General features: G+C 42.8%; 1 protein-coding gene across 3 annotated transcripts in view; it reads left to right on the top strand.

Annotated features, from left to right (window-relative positions):
- ATP6V1H (ATPase H+ transporting V1 subunit H) overlaps positions 1-21,797 on the top strand; it is a 109,594-nt gene extending 87,797 nt beyond the window's left edge. For all 3 annotated transcript variants that reach the window (XM_043601071.1, XM_043601073.1, XM_043601072.1), the window contains one exon: positions 21,448-21,797. In XM_043601071.1, the coding sequence (XP_043457006.1) occupies positions 21,448-21,508 (61 nt within the window). In that variant the 3' untranslated portion in view covers positions 21,509-21,797. The remainder of the gene's footprint in view (positions 1-21,447) is intronic.
- The last annotated feature ends 260 nt before the right edge of the window (positions 21,798-22,057 follow it).

Below are 22,057 nucleotides of genomic sequence, written 5' to 3'. Positions count from 1 at the left end.
ATAGCAGTTTATTTAGAATATCAGATTAACGTGAGTTCGAGTAGAATGCAGTTTGGAAAGTCAGTCTTCTGCAGAGGGTACCTTCCAATGTGAAAAGGATTTTGAATCTGTATCTTTATGCAGGTATATCCAGTTTGTCTTACTAAGTCGTGCTGGCAGAGACTGCCTTTCAACTTGCCTAAAGTAGACGCTCCCCCCCCCCCCCGCCCCGCCCCCCAATATGGTACTGGTGTGCTAAAGATGTCTGCTGATTGAATGTTACAAAATTTTCTTGGAATTGTTTATTCTCACATCAAAGACAAACATGAAAACAATTGTCTTTGTTTCCTCTTAGCATTTTGTTGGCTTTACTTAAAATGAGTTTCTGTAAATGATGATGTTGGTACTATATAGTGAAATAAACTAGCTGAAAATAGTTAAAATATAATCATAGATTTAACAGTGGGAGGAAAGTCTGCCTCAGTGGTAACAGCAGCAGCCTCCCATGCCATTTTCGCATGCTTCTGTGGACTTGTTTTGTTCCTGGGCCACACTTTGAGACTCCCAGCACACTCTGGATTTTCTTGTACTCGTCTACCCGAAATGATTTTCAGATTTCTTAAATACTGCATTACTCCGTAAAGCTTCTGTTTATGAGTCTAAGTCATAATTTTGGATATAGTAAAGTTAATATTTTACTATTTTTTTTGTTTTAAACATAAGTTTAAAATTACATTTAAGTATAAATCGGACACTCGTGAGATGATAGAACTGGGCTGTCAGTGGATCTTGATTTTGATTCTGTTTTAGGGAGTTACATGTTAAGTTTTTGACAATGCAGAGGTGGATTTGAGCTTACGTAACGCGGGAGTATAGAGTTGTGTATCGTGTGAAAATACTCCATTCTTTTTCACGATCGTGTGGTTGATTTCACAGTTACATCATGAATTTTGCTGGTCTTGGAATGGCTAGGGTTTCTCCCCTTCTACTTGACACCTGCATTTACGTGGAAAATGTAGTGTGGAAATGGGTATGGAAAATCCTCCTCGATGCGGATGGGGAGCAGAATGGTGGGGGGCTGGAGTGGAGCTGCCAGGGAGGGAGGGGACGCTTGGCGCACCCTGGCGTCTCCTCAGTTCAGGGGGTCTGGAGCGGGTCAGTCGCACTTACGGCCCTGCTTCCAAATGGCGGGCAGCTCTCTGACCTTCCCGTACCCGCTGTGTATTCGTGGTGTGCTCCTGTTCTTTGAGCAGCGCTGGACTTGTATGTTAATAAACTTGCCAAAAAACATATAAACAGTGACAATGTACTCTACAGAACTTTTATATATACCCTCGGGTTCTACTTTATAACTTAACATCATAAAATATCATCATTTTCTCCTACAGGATGATCTTAAATGTAATCAGCCTCTAATTCAGAAGCCACAGTATGTGCATATGGACAGCTCAGGACTTCAGGAAAGAAACACTGAATTTTGTAGGTAGAGGATCTTGCGTAGAATTTTCTATTATTCCTAGGTTATTTTTCAAATTTTTTTTAAAGCAGAGTCATAAGTTTTAAGTGGTGTTCTCCCCAGATACTTTATGTATAGGTAAACAATGTTACAGAGGACTCACCAAGCCAAGTGTATGACTGATACTACTTTGTTCTCTGATGTTTATGTCTGCTTAGAATATTTTAGTTATTCAGTAAGTATATAGCCATAAATCCGGTGATTAAAATAGCTACTTATGAAGTGAACTGAAGGAAAAAACCCTTATGTGCATTAGCCTTTTAGCATTAATTGTCATGTTACTAAAATATTCCGTGTGATTTTTAATAAACATACAACATTTCCAGGTTTAACATTTTCCAGGTTTAATTTAGAAATTGTGGTCACTCATTGGGTGCCTGGAATTTTCCATATTATTCTTACATTTTTGGTGGAAGAACCTTTGAAAATGTCTTTGGTATCATATGTTTTGTGTATTTTTTGGAAAGAAATATAACTCAATTAAAAAGTATATCAAAACCAGTTCCAAGAAAAGAGGAATTCTTTATAGCCAATTGTCTCACCATCCGATCGAATAGCTCCCAGTCTGCCAGGTAACCTTGCTTCCACTTTGCTAGTTAGACAGAGCTATTTTGAGGCTGTACCAATTTGTCTGGACACTATGTACCACTTAATTACAATTGATTTGGAGATGCTAGCAGGACATAAATCTGAAATTGTTGCAAAGTACCAGCCTAAATAAACATTTGGGAAGGTCAGTAGTAAGCATTTAGACAGTAAAGAATATAAAAACACTGATGGATAATGGAGTCTGTGTACTTTATAATTAAGTATAAAATCAAATGCAGATTTCACGCATAAATGCATGTGACTAGTGTAAGTATCTGTGGATCAAATTCATGTTGCGGTTTTATTTGATTAGGATTAAAACAGACAAACAGCTGGTTGGGGTTTGGAAGGGTCAGTTAAACATGAACAAAAGAAAAGTCTTGCAAGGGAAGGCAGAGAAAAATGAACTAACTTGCTTTGCTTTTAAGTGCTTTTTCTCCTTTCGGTGGGTGGGACAGTTACTTTTGTGGTCACATGAATTCATTTCATGGGCTGTGTGTGTGTATGTGAAATAATCAATAAAGCTCAATAGAATACATTATGCTAAAAACTAATTAAATAATAGGGGTGCCTGGGTGGCTTAGTCGGTTAAGCGTCTGACTTTGGCTCAGGTCATGATCATGGTTCATAGGTTCGAGCCCCATGGTGGGTTCCGTGCTGACAGCTCAGAGCCTGGAGCCTGCTTTGGATTCTCTCTCTCTCTCTCTCTCTCTCTCTCTCTCTGCCCCTCTTTTAATTAAAAAAAGAAAAAAAAAAGAAAGGTTAAGCAAACTTTCTATTTACTCATCTAAGAGATTTAATTACTTTTTTGAATTATTTTATTGGTTTCCTTTTAAGTATGTTATCCAGATGTTGCATCTTGATGGGGGGGGGGGGAATCTCATGGATAACAGAAATGAATTGATAGGTTTTCTTACAACTGAAATTTTGAGGAATTGACTAAAAAAAAATGATGATAAGCCTGTCATCTTAACAAAGACAGATTTAGATGTAAATATCCTTTAATTACATTTTTTAATTTTTTTTAATTTTAATTTTATTTATTTTTTTCAATATATGAAATTTATTGTCAAATTGGTTTCCATACAACACCCAGTGCTCATCCCAAAAGGTGCCCTTCTCAATACCCATCACCCACTCTCCCCAATTACATTTTTTTTAATTCAAAGAAATTTTAATGTTTTATTTATTTTTGAGTCAGAGACAGAGCATGAGTGGGGGAGGGGCAGAGAGAGAGGGAGACACAGAATCCGAAGCAGGTTCCAGGCTCCGAGCTGTCAGCACAGAGCCAGACGCGGGACTTGAACTTACAAACCATGAGATCATGACCTGAGCCGAAGTCGGACACTTAACCCACTGAGCCACCTGGGTGCCCTACATTTTATTAAATTTGCGTTTTAAAAGAATTACGCAGTGATGCATTGGGTCCCTACTAATATATCTAACCTCGTATGAATTAAATAATGTTCATCACTAGTCCTTACTTGTATTTTTAAAAGTGAGTTCAGTGAAAAGCTACCAAAGTGTCAGTACAGGGCTCAGAGGTGGTCCCAGAAGATCAGGTTTCTTACACCTACACACCATCAAAGCTCTAGCACGTGTCCCTGGGCTTCTCTGTACCTTCAGAAGATTCTTGCCCCACTTTCCTTAAGGGCAGGTATTGGCAGATGCTTGAGCGAAAACGGTGTTTTGGAGGACGGTGTTCCCCACCTTGCCACACAGCCCAGAGATATCTTGCGAGGAAACATTTTAGCATTTGGCTACACCGTGCCGTTCGTTCTCTGTGTGGCCAGTTACTTGTCCAGTGGAGGGGTCTTTGCTGGTATCCCTGTAACTGTTACTCTCGTCTCTAACTTAGGCGTGGGCGAGATGCCTGTTAGATGAGCGAATATGTGCTAGGATAGATACGAAGTAGAAAACCCTGGCACCGCACACGGGTTCAGTGCGGTGCCACGAGGGCTGTGACGGAGGCGTGAGCGCGTGTCACAGGAGCCTGGGGACCGTGCCTCATCCTCCCGGGCCTTCGCGGGGGACGTCTCCTGAGGAGGCGACGCCTGGGGTAAGCCTGAGGGTGACGAAGGAGTCAGTTGGCGAAGCTGAGTCTGCAGCGTAGGGAGGACTCGTAAAGAGACACCCTGGCGTGGGAGGCCCCAGTGGGGTCCCCGGGACGGAAATCGGGGGCCTGGAGGGCCTGACCTATGGCTCAAGGCCACCTCTGAAGTCGCGCGCCTGGCCTTAGCATTTCAGGGAGACTCAACACAGCCACGGTCATGTGAATGAACACTGGTGTTATTCCTTCTCGGCTTTGGGATGTGGTTCCCACCCTTCCGGTGGCAGAGGAGAAGGCAGGTAGGAAAGGAACCAACGCTTTCCTTTCTTTCTTTTTTGTGACTTTTTAATTGGAAAGAATGTAGTGAAAGGTTGCAGGAGCAGAACAACGAACCTCTGCGTGTTTCACCCTGTTTTGCCACTTGTGGACGTTTTGCTCCATTGGTGTGTTTCTCCCTCCCTCCCTCCCTCTCCCCCTCCCTCCCTCTCTCTCTCTCTCTCTCTGTCTTTCTCCCGCTCCCTCCCTCTCCCTCCCTCTCTCTGTCTCAACTGTTTGAGAGTAAGGGGCAGACATTATGACCCTGTGGCCCTAAATACTTCAGCACCTGACTCCCAGGAACTGGCTTTCTCCTGTCACCACAGCACAGTGACACGCCGCTGTCCCACAGCTCACACTGCCCCGTCCACTGTTTACACTGGTGTCTGTAGCAAATACGTTGTGTCCAGTCCAGGGCCGTACACTGCATTTTGTTACTGAGTCTCTTTCGTCTCATTTAAACAGAACAGTGCTTTGGTGTTTCTTTGTCCTTTTCAGCAGCGGTATTTTTTTTTTTTAATTTTTTTTTTTTTCTCAACGTTTTTTTATTTATTTTTGGGACAGAGAGAGACAGAGCATGAACGGGGGAGGGGCAGAGAGAGAGGGAGACACAGAATCGGAAACAGGCTCCAGGCTCCAAGCCATCAGCCCAGAGCCTGATGCGGGGCTCGAACTCCCGGACCGCGAGATCGTGACCTGGCTGAAGTCGGACGCTTAACCGACTGCGCCACCCAGGTGCCCCTCAGCAGCGGTATTTTTAAAGCCTACAGGCCAGCTGCTGTGTAGAATGTTCCTCACTTTCAGTTTGTCTTCGTTTGCTTCCCGATTAGCTTCAGGGTATGCATTTTGGCAGGAACACCACAGAGGTGATGTCATGTTCTTCTCAGGGTCTTTATCAGGAAGCTCTTGAGTGGATTCAATAATAACCCTGTTATTAGCGGTGGCAGTTTTCACCTAAAGTGGTAGTAGGGTTCTCTGCTGTAATGAACTTCTTTCCCCTTAGTAATTGGTAAGTAATCTGTGCAGAGGTACTTGGAGACGGTAAGCACTGGTTGTGTTTACCAACAAACTTCCACTCATTTTTAGCATCTGGTGGTGTTTCTTGCAAGAATCAATTATTACTGTAAATGATGGCAAAATACCTTTTGGGATTTTATTTTATTTTTTTAATGTTTATTTTTGAGAAAGAGAGAGAGAGACAAACAGAGCATGAGCAGGGGAAGGGCAGAGAGAGAGGGAGATGCAGAACTTGAAGCAGACTCCAGGCTCTGAGCCGTGAGCACAGAGCCCAGTGCAGGTCTCAAACTCATGAAACACGAGATCACGACCTGAGCCAAGTCAGACGCTTAACCAACCGAGCTACCCAGGGGCCCCTGGGATTCTAGTTTTTATAGGTGTAATGCCTTTGGGGGCAGCACTCTGTACTCACCAGTGTGTAGGAAACTGAATCTGCAGAAGAAATAACCTAACAGTCAGTGAAGGATCTCATGTGGGTTGTACCGGCCACCGGAGGAGGAGGAGGAGGGGGAGGAGGGGGAGGAGGGGGAGGAGGGGGGAAGGGCCAGGCACTTGAGGTGCCGGAACTCCTGAGCCAGGAGGATTTTGTCTTACATCCAGTGCTCCTTTCCTTCTAGCATCCAGCTACTGTTTGATAAGTTTCATTGCACGTAGTGAGCTTCAGAGGATTGTGACTTGGTATCAGCTTCCTATCTCAGTTATTATTTTCTGAAAATGACATATCTTTGATCTCTTCTTGAGTGTTTTTATGATAGCATTATAAAGCCATTGAAACAGTATCTCCAAACCATGCCTTTCATCAGACATTAGTAATAGAGGTTTTATGTGGCACACCAAGAATGAATGTTCCCCACCATTAATAGTTTTAAGAAGGTTTACTCATAAGGCGTTTAGAAAACAGATATCTGTTTCATATAAATGAATGAGATGTCTTAATTTGGTGAGTGGTTATGTGTTCATGGTTAGTGTGTTCGTAATGTTAGGAAAGTATAATTTTGAGACTACTTTTCCATTTGCCTAATTTTTTTTGCCCACATAAGAGAATTTCATGTTTATGTATGTGTGTATACGTGTGTATACATGTGTATATATACCTATCTTCTAAGATACCTTTTGCATATTCTGCGTGTTCAGAATCAAATATATCCAGTTTATCATGTTCTGACAACCTGCGACAATTTTGCTATTTTTCTTTCAACTATAAGTTATTTTAGGTAAGAATATGTGTCCTAATTATTGTTAACTTATATTTTTGATAAAATTGAAGGGTGGTAAACATTTATACTTAGATGGCAATAAAAAATCTTCGCAGTGTTTTTGTAGATTATCAGTAGAAGCTGCATGTTTAAATAGAAGCTGCCCAAGAAATAGTATCAGTGATAAAATTGTAGAAACAAATAAGCCACTAGAAGGTTCTGCCAGAGCATAACAGGAACGTGATTGGTGCTAGTATACTAGTGAAAGATCTTCATACACTAAGATCTGAACTTCTGTGCCTGCTTTACTTCACCAGGCATGGTTTGTTTGCAGTCAATAAAAACCTACTTAAGCCAGCTTAAATCTAAGAAACTCTCTTAGAAGGACGTCAGCGTAGCTCACAGAACCCCACGATGGGGGAAGTCACACAGTTTCACCGAAACCGGGAACCGGAAAGCTGGCAGGAAGCAAGGCCACAACATTCTCCACCTCCCTTTCCTTGTGGCCACACGGTTTCTCCCGGCTGCAGCTGCCTGCTTCGTTATTTTCTGTAGACTGGCTTTTCCGCCCAGGGTCCTGTCGGGGTTGCCCCTCGGTTGCCAGCTAACCCTCCAGTTGAGTTTTCTACAGCGAGCTGGCGCAGGGTGCCTCTGCCGAATCCCTTGCTTCCTGCTGGGCGTGTTCCTTGGCCACTTGTCTCTTCCTCACCTGACGAAGAAAGAACAGGATTCAAATGGCAGCGAGGGTTTCTTTTTTGTGGATCCGTGAGTTTGATGTCTCTGCGTTGCATCCAAGAAGAAGTCCAAAAGGTAGAAATACAGGTTTGGAGTTCCAGAGCAAGATGGGAGCTAGAGTGATAGAGCTGAGTAATCAGGAGACAAGGGATTGAGTCGTGGCAGTAGATGAGATTACCCCCCAAAAGCATGTGTAGAGCCGGACCTCTTCACCTAGGAGGTGTTTCGGCTAGCTCTCTGCAGTTGGATGCCAACCATGTAGAAGTATTGTCTGTGGGGAGAGTCCACACTGTTCATCAGATCTGCAAAGGGGTCTGTGATAAAGAGGAGGGTAAGAACCACTGTTAGAGAATGAGACGAAAATAATAAGGGATCGACAGAAGAGGAGTAGAATTTTACACGAGGGTGGGGGTGGGTGAAAGATTCTAAGGAGAAATGGCTACAGGATTAGGAGAAAACCAGAAACACATACGTTAGGGAAGCAAATGGAAGAGAGTGTATTTCAAGCAGGATTGAGTCAGGGGTGGGCGGTGTAAAACACGGCCGAGGGGACCAGGAAGAGGAGGAACAGATAGTTCCCTTGGATGTGGCTGCAAGAAGACCTCTGGGGCCCAGGGCTGGGGCTCTTGGTGGCCTCCAACAGGCAGATTGCCCCAGGGATGGTGAAGAAGTAAAGAAAGTCACGGTGGTGGTTGTTCCCTCTAGAGGGTTCTTTAGGAGAGGGAGGCGGGAGGACAGTGCTTAGTGGGGGCCTGAGGTAGACGTCGGCTGTTTGTTGTCATCGTTTGCTTTAGCCTAAAAATGTTTCAAATGCAGTCAGAAGGGAGTTCGAGTGGGAGAAAGTGACGAAGGGAGGGCCCTGAAGAGGCAGGGTGGAGTCGTTACTCGGAAAGGTAACTCGGTGGGCATTGTCAGACCTCCCTTCCAATAGCCCCTCTCAGGATGAGATTAAAACTCTCGTGGGAGCCTGTTTAGCAAATAAATCTTTATTGAATTGTTAATTGGGGAGTGTAGGTATCCAGTTTGTGCCGAATGCATGTTTTCCCCATTGCTAAAGATTTAACTTTTTATTTCCAGACTTTTGAATTTGAAGGTGTGGCGAGGTGCTGGTTAGGAAGCAGTGCCACTCTTTTTAGTTTTTGTTTTAGAGACAGAGTGCGTGAGCAGGGCAGAGGGGCGGAGGGGGAGAGAGAGAGAGAGAGAGAAATGTATACTTTTTAATGTTTATATGAGAGAGTGAGTGAGTGTGCAAACGGGGGAGGGGCATACAGGGGGGGAGGGGCATACAGGGGGGAGGACAGAAGATCTAAAGCGGGCTCTGTGCTGGCAGTGGAGAGCCTGTTGCAAGGCTCAAGCTCATAAACCGTGAGATCATGACCTGAGCCAAAGTCGGATGTTTCACCAACTGAGCCACCCAGGCGCCCTGTGTGTGTGTGTGTGTGTGTGTGTGTGTGTGTGTGTGTGAGAGAGAGAGAGAGAGAGAGAGAGAGAATCTTAAGCAGGCTCCACACTCAGCACGGAGCCTGACATGGGGCTCCGTTCCATGACTCTGGATCATGACCTGAGCCTAAATCAAAAGTCAGGTGCTCAGCCAACGAGCCACCCTGGTGTGCGCCCCCCACCCCACCCCTGGAAGCAATGCAAGTCTTTAAAAGCGTTCAAAGTATTCCACACTGTTATCAGTTATTGGGTGGGCTGGATAGATAACAGATGGAGGAGAATTAACATTTTTTTGAGGCAGTAGCCGGAAGGACATTATCTTTTAAGTCTTCACACATCTCTCTGCAAGATGGACATTACTGTTCTCGGTTTTATAGATATGAAGTCCGGAGCATAAGGATGGCTACGTGACTGCCCAAGTTTTCCCATTTATGGAAGTTAGATTTGAATATGCGTCTGTGTAACTCCAGATTCCAAGTTTGTTGTCACTCTGTCGTGCTACTGAGTAGAGCGTACTTGGGAGCCCCATGAGTGTGTTCTCTCCCATTACACCTGCACAATAGGGCACCTCCTAACCAGACATCTGGTAGCGCTTTGCTTTGGTGTTCAGGTGACACTGCCGTACCACTAGCTCACCTTCTGTCTCCTCTCCGCCTGTTTTCATTGTCAGTGTCAGTATCGGTCACTGCCCGCCCCCTCCAGCTCCTTGCTGTTTTGTCTCTGTTGCTTCCTCAGTGCTTGGGGACGAGTTGTGTTTGCTGACTGAATTAATTAAAGCAATTTTCTTTCCTTTCGTTCCTTCCACACCCTGGCTTTTGTGCAGGAAGGTTGGTAGTGTGTAGATCTTACCCAGCAATCAGATGCTTCTTTCCTACACACAGGAACTTGTGGATCAGTCCCAGGAGGTTGATTCCCTGGCCTTCACCTTTTTCTTGCTTCGTTTGATCTCTGTCTGCTGCCTCTGGCTCTTTGATGGTGAAAAGAGACTCCTTTTCATCCTCATTTCCCGACTTGATGGGATTTTAGGGTGATGATTCTGTTGCTACTGGAAGGGCATCTTCCCAGATCTTTATAGTAGTAGACTGGATATGGGTTATAAGTATTTTTTTTTTTAATTTTTTTAACGTTTATTTATTTTTGAGAAAGAGAGGGAGACAGAGCACAAGCAGGGGAGGGGCAGAGAGAGAGGGAGACACAGAATCCGAAACAGGCTCCAGGCTCTGAGCTGTCAGCACAGAGCCGGACGCGGGGCTTGAACTCACGGACTGTGAGATCATGACCTGAGCCGAAGTCGGTTGCTTAACCAACTGAGCCACCCAGGTGCTCCGAGGGTTATAAATATTTTAATAAGGTAAATATAGCTCTCATCACAGCCTTCAAGTTTTAAAGACTAAATTAGCACTGTTTGCTTCTTTTGGGGTATCTTGGCTTCTTAAGTCATGTGGGTGATTTCCTCTTTTGGTTAACCATTTTGTTTGTTGTGCCCATTTAATGGCAAAGTCAAGAAAATGAATTATATAACTTATATTAAATAGGGTAGTTTAAAAACCTATATTAAATATCCATTAAAAGTTTTTTACAAATAGTTGGGGTGCCTGAGTGGCTCAGTCAGTTGAGCGTCCGACTCTTGATTTCAGCACATGTCATGATCTCACAGTTCCTGAGTTCGAGCCCCGTGTTGGGCTCTGTGCTCGCTGTGCAGAGCCTACTTGGGATTCTCCTGTTTCCCTCTTTCCAGTCCTCTCCTGCTCTCGCTCTCACTCTCTCACTCTCTCTTTCTCTCTCTCAAAAATAAATAATAAACATTAAAAAAATTAAAAAAGTATTTTTATAAGTAATTATTTTTAACCTGTCCATTTCAAGACCTGTTTTTAATTCCCCCAAGTAACTGTATATGTTTTGTATTTTATCATTTATCAGCATACATTTTTAAAATATCTTTTTTTCACTTATAGTCGCTTTGAAGTAATGTTTCTCATACTTCTCTTATTATTGGTTTTGGAGCTTTAGGATTTCAAGTAGACAGCAGTTATTTGTTGGATGATAGCAGAATATGTTCGTTGTTTGGGCCTTTGTTCTCCAAATAATATTCTGAAGTTCCTCTGGGTAGCATCGTAGAATAATATCTATTCACAATTTGGTAGTCACGGTTTACTATAACCTTATTGATCTGTTGTCTCTGTAGAAATAAAAAAAAAATTAAGTACCTTGGATTTATAATATTAAATATATACTTTAAAAATGGGGGCTGTAAGAATAGACTTTTTATACTGTGACAAATAGAGACCAGTTTCCTGAAATAAATTGTTCATTTGAAGCTTTAGGACAGAAACATGGCACACCCAACTTGGAGAAAATTACTAGGAGAAATTATTTTACCTTATTATCATGTGAAATAAATGATCGTATTTAGCAAATATGATAAATTATAGGCATATAGATGGATTATTAAATATAAAAGCAAATGTATGGGTTTGCCTGTGGAAACAGAATATTTACTATCCAAAGTGTTTGTGTTTGCAGCATAACACTAGAAAATAGCTATCAGAGTACTCTTTTTTTTTTTCTTGAATGATTTTTGGCATAGTTTTGAGTATAAGTTGTGGGCCGAAATGTTTAAAACAGAATTTTGATTTACTCTGCATTTTGCTAATGAAAAATTTCACCTTGTGTTTTCTCCGCTAAATGATTTCTTATCAGTGGTTAATGCTCTTCAGACCAGATTGTTCACAATATCATGCTTCCCAGCTGTTTTTGTTTTCTGCTCTCCTGTCTCTTTGCTTAACTAGTCTTGAATAATATGCTAGTTTCTCGGTTGGAATAGATGATAGTGTTACATGGTCACAATTTGCTGTTTTCCGAGGTGCTCAAGGTTTTCTGTCTTGTTGGTTGTTAAACCTAATTTTGTTACTTCTGGCTTGACATCTCAGTCAGCCTTTCTGCTCCTCTCTGCATGGGTGAGAATTAGAAAAGGCAGTACTTAAATGCTGAGCTGTCAGGTTGAGATGGTGACAGAGACTGCCACATATTGAAGCAAGACATTGAGGAAGGTTTCAGAATTTCAGTATTTGGAAAAAATTTGAGTTCTGCCCTCTGTCTGGATTTATTTAAGTTTGTAGGTTAACTGTTAGCATATTTTACATGCTGGACTAATTGAGCTAGTCACATACCCTTGTGTTAAAGCCAGTGTATATCTCATATCTAGTATAGATACTGAGGGTTTTTTTCAAGAGGAGACATAATGGGAAGGATAGGTTCTGCTAATGATGTGACATACCCAAAATAACAATGGTTGAGACACAACAGATGTTTGTTCTGAACAGGGTCTCGTGAAAGGATGGGGGTAGACAGTCCTCAACTGTAAGTACGAAGGGATCCAGTCTTCTTCCAGCTCAGGATGCTGCCATTCCTAGGGTGTAGCCCTCGTCCTCATGACAGTGGGTGGTGGTGGATGGACCAAGCAACTGAAAGCCTCCTGGAATGTGCCCCCTAGCACTTCTCCATACAACAACGACTCCTCCAACAGCAACAACTCCCTGTTGGCCAGTACTCAGTTACGTGGCTGCAAAGGAACTGGAAAGTGAAGGCTTGACTAAAATCACATGTCCTACTATAAAGTTCAGTGGTTCTATTATTGAGGAAGAAGGAGAGAAAAAGGATACTGGAGACTGAGTAGAAGTTTCTCTTCCAGAAGTTAAATCTGCTATATAATCTTATGTATAAAATTATCAATATTTGCATTGATTTTGACTGTTGTTTCAGGACCCATATGACCTACCTCCACTGGCATAGATAATTGAGGAGGCTGTGATTATGTGTGGGGTTCATGTTCTCTTAAAATCCCTTCTTCCTTTTAAGAGTTTTAGGAAAATTATTTGTAATCCCTTGAAAGCTGATATTTGGTAATTTTTATGGGACAGGAATTGCCTGTGCTTTTGATGTTTTGATGTTTGAAATATTTATGAACTAAAACCAGTAAAATAGTTATACTACTATTACTGATTTATTAGCTGAACAAATAGCCAATTATAGATTTTATTTAAATGAAATGTATCTTAATTTCAAAACTAATTTTTGGCAGTGAAGGTTGATGATGATAATTGGCAACTCCATTCATCATGTACTTAAAAGATGTATATTGGACTTCCAAATTTGAACAAAGCTAACTTTACTGGTTACTTTTTGGGAGGAAAGCTAGACTGTTCATCGAACAGGAAGCAATTTAATGCCACTCCTGTAGCAGAGTGTGACAAGCACATGCTTCACTGTAACACTGTGGGGAAGGGCTATATGGCCATGTGGAGAGTGGGCCCAGTCCAGGCCTGGGAAGGGATATAGGAGCTCTTGGCAGATTAGGAGACCAGTGAAGGGGAGGGGGAGAATAGGGAGAGGGTGGGAAGATTCCAGTGAGAGAGTTATGTATGCACATATATTGAGGTCAGAGAGATCCTGACCCATTGGGGGAATTACCACTGGTTCCGGACAGCTGGAGTCTGGTTACGAAGCTGAAAATACGGTTGGAGACATCATAGTGGCCGGGTCATGACAACCGTCTTTGCTGTGCTAGGTTTGAACTCCTTCCTGAAGACTGTGGAAAACTACAGAGATTAGTAAAAATAATCGCAGTGTCATTTTAGGAAGACCATTTTAGAGACAATGGGGGCTGGTGGATTTGGAGCCTGGAGGGAAAAAACACCAGTGAGGAGACTGCAGATTCAAGCCAGGCGGTAGGTTATGAGGATGTCCATGTAGAGAGGCAGGGTCAGGGGTTGGAGAGAAGAGAATCTGTCAAACCTGGAGATAAGTTGGATGTGAGGGGAATATAAGAGGGAGGAGGCCAGCGACACCCCCCCCCCCCAAGGTTTATGGTTGATGGTCTTAGTTACAAAACAGAACGAGACAAGCAAACCAAAAACCTCTTATGTCCTTGCATGCTGTATTCCAAATTTCGGTCATCTACTTGATGCTCTACATAGCTCTAAGGTCCATTTCCGGTGATTATAAATTCACATTGGAGGAACAACTGGCCCACATGTTTTGGTTTATTTTAGTCTCTGCATATGTTATGGAGAAATGGTTCTCTAAAGAATAATTCTGTAGGCTTAGGAGATCTTTTAAGCTTAATTATAAAGCTAATTTAATACACTTTCCACTACATATCATTAAAATGTTGAATTTGCCTTCTAAAATATTGTTTCTTTACCGTGGATTTAGTTGAGCCTTCTTGTGTTATAAGGAGACTCTAATTTGAAATTTAAAATAATTTTAAATTTTGAGCATTCTGCTAGTAATGAACTGGTTTAGATTATGAAGTATTTGGTAGGTTTAACTGCTGGCCTCTTTGTCTCATCTGGTGTTTCAGAACATTTCTTGTTAGGAGAAAAAGGCTTTCTCTTTCGGGGTCTAACTTTCCTGTAGTGTAGGATTCTCCAGCTATTTTTCATTCAGCAATTACTGACATCTTAGAATATGCCAGGCACTGACCTAGTACTTGAAGAAGGTAAATTGACATTCTGTCTACTCTCATGCACTTAAAAGTCTTAATATTCCAAATATAATTCAAGACAAAGGAGTCTGTAATAAGCCTTAAATATGGACTTGGCTTATATACTATTCATAACTAATATAAAATAAATTTTCTTCTTAAAAGTCCTTGTAACAACACAGACCTTTCTCCCACACTGCGTGGTGCATAACTAGATCTGTATGTGATGTGATCATTTAGGATGACTTCTGGTTTGTGGTTTCTGCATGAAGGAGCTTGGAAGGTCCTACTGCATCCTGACAACAAGTAAAGAGCTCAACAGACTGAAAAATCAATAACTCTTTTTGGATCCATAGGAGAGGGAAGGACATAGGGCTAACGGCAGCTCCCAGGATTGGAGAGACAGAGAAGCACGCACAGGGAGTTTAGGCATACTGGGGCAGACCCGTAAGCAGAAACCAGTGAGAGAGCCAGCACCTGGGTAGGAAAACCTGGACTCTGCTGAATTTCAGGAGGCTCAATGTGGACAAGTCTGAGAGTTAAAAACCCCAGGGAGACCCAGTCATAGTGAGTCCTTACCATACAGTGAGGTTTATCTTCAAAAGCTAGACCAGGATCCCACAGTAAATATCTGAGAAAAGTCCCCTCAGGCTTTTGGCGAGGGCAGAGGAAAGGGAACCATCTCAAAATATGCCAGAGCACTTTGTACTTAATAAGGCCTACCCTCGAGGGAAACTGGCTAACTAGATAGGCCTTACCTGCTGGGATATTATCAGTGTCTAGCTGGCCTGGGGAAGGGAGGTAACCAGCTCTGTGTAGCTCACTCTGGCCATCCTGTCCCACCCAAGGGGGTAGAAGAAACCTTGAGAAACGCTTGTGAAGTTCACAGTCCAGAGGCCATAGCTCACTAAAAGACCGAGATCTAATGACAGGATGATAGAATGCTTCCCCTTCCTGCACCTTACCAAAGGCTTATTTACAGGAGCTCTTTTCACCTAGTACATCATGTCCAACTTTGAAGAAAATATGACAAGGCATACCAAAAGGCAAAAGGCACAGTTCGAAGAGACAAAGTACGTATCAGGATCAGCCTGGCAGTGATGTTGAGATGATCAGACTGGGAGTTTTAAACAGCTATGATTACTATGCTAAGGACCGTAATGGATACAATAGCATGCCAGAACAGGTGAATAATGTAAGCAGAGAGATGGGAATCCTAAGAAAGAACCACAAAGAAATGCTGGAGTTGAGAAACACTATGATAGAAATGAAGAATGCCTTTGATGGGTTTATTGATAGACTGGATGTGGCTGAGGAGAGAATCTCTGAGCTCAAAGAAATATCAATAGAAACCTCCAATACCTAAAAGCAAAGAGAACAAAGACTGAAAAACCCAGAATAACCAAGGACTGTGGGACTTCTACGAAAGGTTTGATCTATAGATTGATCAATAGAATCAACCTGATCTGTAGAGTCAATGCAACCCAAATTAAAATCCCAACAAGTTATCTTGTGGCTATCAACAAACGTATACCAAAGTTTATATGCAGAACAAAAGACCTAGAATAGCCAACACAGTAGTGAAGGAGAAGGACAAGAGGATTGACGTTACTTGACTTTAGGACGTAACTACAAAGCTACAGTATTCAAGACAGTGTGGTATTGGTGAAAGAATAGACAAATAGGGCAATGGAACGGAGTAGAGAATCTAGACATAGACCCCTACAAATACAGTCAACTAATCTTTGACAAAGGAGCAAAGGCAATACAGTGGAGCAAAGATAGTCTCTTCAGCATATGGTCCCGGGCCAACTAGACATGCACATGCAGAAATGAATCCGGCGTAGACCTTACACCCTTCACAAAAATTAACTCAACATGAATCATAGACCTGAATGTAAAACGCAAAACTATAAAACTCCTTGAAGATAATATAGGAGGAAACCTAGATGACCTTGGGCACGGTGATGCCTTTTCAGATACAATGAAAGAAATAACCGAGAAGTTGGACGTAAGTTAAAAATTTATGCTCTGTGAAAAACGTCAAGAGAATTAGAAGATGAGACATAGACTGGGAGAAGATATTTGCAAAAGACACATCTATTACCTGAAATGTACAAAGAACTCTTAAAACTCAACAATAAGAAAACAACCTGAGAAATAAATGAGCCAAAGATCTTAATAGACACCTCACCAAAGGAAATACACTGATGGTAAATAAATATATGAAAAGATGCTACACATCCTATGTCATCAGGGAAATGCAAATTAAAACAAAAATGAGATGCCACTACACACCTATCAGATTAGTCAAAATCTGGAACATTGACAACACCAAATGCTGGCCAGGGTGTGCAGTGACAGGAACCCCCATGTGGTGTTGGTGGGGATGCAAAACAGCGCAGCCACTTTGGAAGACCGTTTGATGATTTCTTATAAGACTAAATATATTCTTACCATATGATCCAGCAATTGTACCTTTTGGTATTTACCCAAAGGGGCTGAAAACTCATGTCCTTACAAAGACCTGCACAGGGAGAGTTATAGCAGCTTTATACGTAAAATTTTTAAATTTTTTTATGTTTATTTTTGAGAGAGAGGGAGACAGAGTGTGAGCAGGCAAGGGGCAGAGAGAGAGGGGGACACAGAATACGAAGCAAGCTCCAGGCTCCGAGCTGTCAGCACAGAGCCCGACACAGGGCTTGAGCCCACGAACTGTGAGATCGTGACCTGAGCCAAAGTCGGACACTCAACCAACTGAGCCACCCAGGCGCCCCTAGAAAAACAAACCTTAAAAAAAAAAAGATGCGAGGTCATGATTTTCAGGTCACGATCTCACGGTTTCTGAGTTCGAGCCCGCATCGGGCTCTCTGTACTCTCAGCACGAAGCCCTCTTCGGGTCCCTTGTCCCCTTCTCTCTCTGCCTCTCCCCTGCTCACCTGTGCATGCTTGCTCGCTCTCAAAAATAAGTAAACGTTAAAAAAAAAAAAAAGATGAAAGGCGTGTCTGCTGCCACTCCTGATGTTTTGAGAGCTCGATGCGTTGCGTATCATGACCATTTGTTAGAAAAATGAGAAAGTGTGTGAGACACGGCTGATCTAATGATAAAGCTGCTGGTAATAGGTAAAGAGGGACTATTCTTGAAAATAAGCTAGAGATAAAGAAACTCTGGATATTTAGATTTTATAGCTGGTTTAAATGATTTGATTGTTGGAATTCCTGTGTGAAAAATAACTTCGTTACTGCAAATTTTGCCTAAATTGCTTTTATAATAGACTCTAAGGCAGTTGCTTTTAAAATGCACATTTTTGTTTCTTAGGGCCAGCACTCACATAAATCGATTCTACTTTTAGAATCACTGACCTCTTTAGAGATACTGCGACCCTATTGAGATTTGAATTTAGATGCCATTAGAAAATGAAGTGGCGAGTGGTCATGAAAATGCATTTGAGAAATAAGCTGAGGACTCGCGTTGTGATGTCCTTAAGCTTTTTATTCTCACGTCTACACAGTAACATGTCCTCAGCTAGTGGGAGGTCGGATAGTGTACCGTGAGGCGGTATTGTATAGCGATGAAGACTCTGAGTTTGTAAATCAGACGGACTTGTGTACAAACACCTCCTGCCAATAACTGGTTAGCCTAACATTATAGTATGTCATTTTCATCGCTAAACTCCAGTTCCTTTTCTATAAACAGGGGCTCGTCTGTAGCTTTTATGAATCTTATCGTGGAGAATAAATAAGAAAATATATGTCAAGCAGTGAGGGCCGTGCTTCGTACTAAACAGCAGGCACTGGGAAATGGTACGTGTTGTGGAGATCACTGTTCCCAGGTTGGGATTTTTAAAGTATTGTGGGGACAGTTTGTATGTTCTTAAGTTTGGAATTTGACCCTGTTTCTGGGTTTCTAACTGTAAATTAGATGCAGATGGCAGAGGGCACGGTGAGTTTTACATAGTTCTGTAGTTACACAGGAAAACCAATTCATAAAAACGGAATTTGCTTTGTGTGCGGTCATGATAAAAGCTGGAAGAATGAATAACATAACTGTAGTGAGCTGGCATTAAAAAAATAATTACGACAGGCTGGTACAGAATATTTCGATTTTATTTTTTCTCTTTACCAAATAGAAATCTGTGTTGCAAGCCAATATAAAGTTCGTATTTTCAAAAAACAAAAACTGTTTTCATACATTCAGAGAAGGATATTTCATTCATGATTTATGTTATACCCACGAGTTTTCGGACAGGATAGGCAGAAGTCAAGAGAAATACAATTATGACTCAGTTGTAGGTTTAATAATTATTCTAATAAACTCACAGAAAGATGTGATATATAGAATTCTAGGTCCTTTATCATTTTAATTATGAAAATTTATACACCAAAGGAGACTAAAGAAAGTAATACACAGATGATAGTAACAGTGGATTTTCTACTAAGCTTTTTGGCAGCCAAGGGAAAAAAGGAAATAAGGGTGGTTGTAGTTTTCGTAGATTAAGATGTTTGTCAGGAGAAAATTCACTTTTTTCCTGGCACTAAATTATATAGATGAAGTTCCCATGTGTTTATTTTTTTTTTAATTTTTTTAACGTTTATTTATTTTTGAGACAGAGAGAGACAGAGCATGAACGGGGGAGGGGCAGAGAGAGAGGGAGACACAGAATCGGAAACAGGCTCCAGGCTCTGAGCGGTCGGCACAGAGCCCGATGCGGGGCTCGAACTCACAAATGGTGAGATCATGACCTGAGCCGAAGTCGGACGCTTAACCGACTGAGCCACCCAGGCGCCCCTTCCATGTGTTTAAATTATATAGGCAAAGCATGTTGAATATCACAGTGTCTTCAACTATGTTTTTTTTTTCTTCTTTGTAACTGCAGTTTTAGAGAAAGAATAAAAATGTTTGCTTAAACAGCCCTAAATATAGTGAAGGTCTGACACTCCATTGTAATATGGTGAAGGTCGTTCTCTTCTAAGGGTTCACGTATGCCAGGGGATGCCCCCCGGTGCCCGGCTGCCCATAGCTGGGAGCCCAGACACGAATGCCCTCTCCAGACTGCCTGTTTCAGGCAGGTTCCTTCACAAGCGTTTCTCAAGGTTTCTTCTACCCCCTTGGGTGGGACAGGATGGCCAGAGTGAGCTACACAGAGCTGGTTACCTCCCTTCCCCAGGCCAGCTAGACACTGATAATATCCCAGCAGGTAAGGCCTATCTAGTTAGCCAGTTTCCCTCGAGGGTAGGCCTTATTAAGTACAAAGTGCTCTGGCGTATTTTGAGATGGTTCCCTTTCCTCTGCCCTTGCCAAAAGCCTGAGGGGACTTTTCTCAGATATTTACTGTGGGATCCTGGTCTAGCTTTTGAAGATAAACCTCACTGTAGGGTAAGGACTCACTATGACTGGGTCTCCCTGGGGTTTTTAACTCTCAGACTTGTCCACAATACATAAGATCTGGACATCTTGTAATAAATATTATATCGTACCCCTCATCTCTCCCTCCCCCCACAACACAACACAACCCAGCCCACTTATGCAGTCATACGTGGTTCCTAGTTACAGGCCTCCCCAGAATGGCACCATTGATAGTGACCATAAACTCCTGCTTTTTTTCCTGTCTAGTGAAACGTATAGGTGGTTGGTTTCCCTTTTTTCCCTTGCATGACTTAGAACTACCGACTTGACGGTTGGTTGGGCATAAGATCCCCATTGTCCACGTCCTGTCAGGGTAGCTCCTGGTGGGCACAGGAATATGTTATATGCTTTAATATGACACACAGAATTGGTAAGTCAGTGATGAGAACTTTCACGGAAGGGTAAGAAAAGCACACAGACCGTCTTGCCCCGGTAGGAAGTTTCAGTCTGCCCCGTGGTATTTTCAATCCTCCTTCACCTTGGTGAGACTTCCGGGGGTCCCTGACACCTCACCTGCACCGGTCCGCAGAACTCGCTCTGGTCCATGCCCTGAATGCTGCTGCTTGTTCTCAGTCCTGCTTCACAGCTCCGCTAGCCTTGGGCTAAGGCCGTGACAGCGGCCTGTGGCCTGCGGCCGTGACTGTGCAAACCCCGCCTCTCTCCCCTCTCTCTAGCTCTGTGGAGAAAGGCAGGCTCACATTTGCTGGGAGACGCCGGTGGCCCCCGTAGGTCGTTTCCCGGAGGTGCTTGGACGGGGAGAGGTTGGGTGCCAGCCGATGGGTTGAGGAGACGACGCTAGGCCTGTGTGTGCCCGCGGCTCGTCCCCAGCAGGTGCCCGCATCCCACGGCCTCTGGAACCTGCACGTCCCTGAGGGGGTGCAGCCGGGACGTAGGCCCAGGCCTCTATCCAAAACTCATGCTGTTTCCTTTTCGTGGCAGGGACTCTTAAATGTTCTTTACAAAATGTCTTCTGTTCAAAAACAATAGTTTGGGCACGTCGTTCACAGGAAAGTGGGAAAGAAATTGTTTCTGTCCTGGACTTAACAGTGATGCCTGTATGTAACGAAGAGCTAAATATACACCTGCTGCGGGTGTGGATTCAGCTCATTTCTTGAAGGCGAATGTGATCTAAATAGTTCAGCAACCACTGCTCTAAGCTGCAGTGCCCCCTGTAAAATGAGAATACTCCTTCTCTGTTCCCGTGGCGACTCTGAGGACCCAGCGTGACCATCACTGTGAAGGTTCTAGACTATGTTGGTGCAGAGACAGTGGCTGTGCTACAAGTTGTGAATCTTGGCGTTATTTTCACCCCTGGGTGTCGATACTTGTATTCAGTAATACGAGGACACCTGTTGTTCGTGTATTGGTACACCTCTGTGGAGTCATACTTGAGTGGGTTTTGAGCTTTGCAGATTGTGAATGTGGCCGAGCTCGGAAACAGGCCTCGTACCCAGACGGGGAAGGAGGCACCGCCTTGTAAGTGTGTGCACAGCCACCTGGCGTGCGTGACGACTTGTGCATGGTAAACAGAGCGCTTAAAATTCATACAGTACGGGCACTTTTCAAATCTGGAAAGGATTAGTTTTCGCGAGCTCTTTTACTAATTTGTAGTTATTAAAGGAAGTATAGATGACATTGTATGTTATGCTTCGATTTTGAAAGAGATTCTCTGTCATTTAAATTCTAATTGACCTTGTCCTTTTATTCCTGCTGTTTTAGGGAATATCTTGGTAAACAGCTCCAATCCGAGCAACCTCAGACCGCTGCTGCCCGGAGCTGAGCATGCCCTCCTGCCTCAGAATCTCCTGCCTTCCCATTCTGCCTGGGGTATGAATCTCAGTAGTTAGGGGCAGGAACAAATAATTTTTTATTTTACTTGCGATTTTCTTCTGTTGTGTAGCTTTTCCCAATGCTGATTTTCGTTAGACATGTTTGCCCATGAAGTTGTATAAAAGTAGGTGTTTTCTGTAGCTAAGGAAAAGATTACCGTTACCCGTACTGCTTGTAATTTCTGTATTTATTGTTCTCTGGAAATGAGTATAGTTATTAAAGGACTCTCGCTTCAAAAATGTTTTCCTCTTGTTCCTTACTTGGACTTTAACAAAAATCACCTGTTGTCCCAGCCAAATTGAGAGAATTGTTGTTGCAGAGTAGTGAATGGTAAGTACATGTTTTGAACTTCTGTGTATTTCTGTCTGTCCATCCATCCACCCATCCACCTTCCTACCTGATCATCCATCCGTCCCTCCACCCACCCATCGATACATCTCTCCGTCCATCCATGCACACATACACATTGCAGCAGTCCTCTCCTAATATTTAAAGAACT

The sequence above is a fragment of the Prionailurus bengalensis genome, chromosome F2, assembly GCF_016509475.1.
Source record: "Prionailurus bengalensis isolate Pbe53 chromosome F2, Fcat_Pben_1.1_paternal_pri, whole genome shotgun sequence".
Classification (NCBI taxonomy): domain Eukaryota; kingdom Metazoa; phylum Chordata; class Mammalia; order Carnivora; family Felidae; genus Prionailurus; species Prionailurus bengalensis.
Note: the sequence above shows the minus strand (reverse complement) of the source record. Positions and strands in the feature narration are given on the sequence as shown.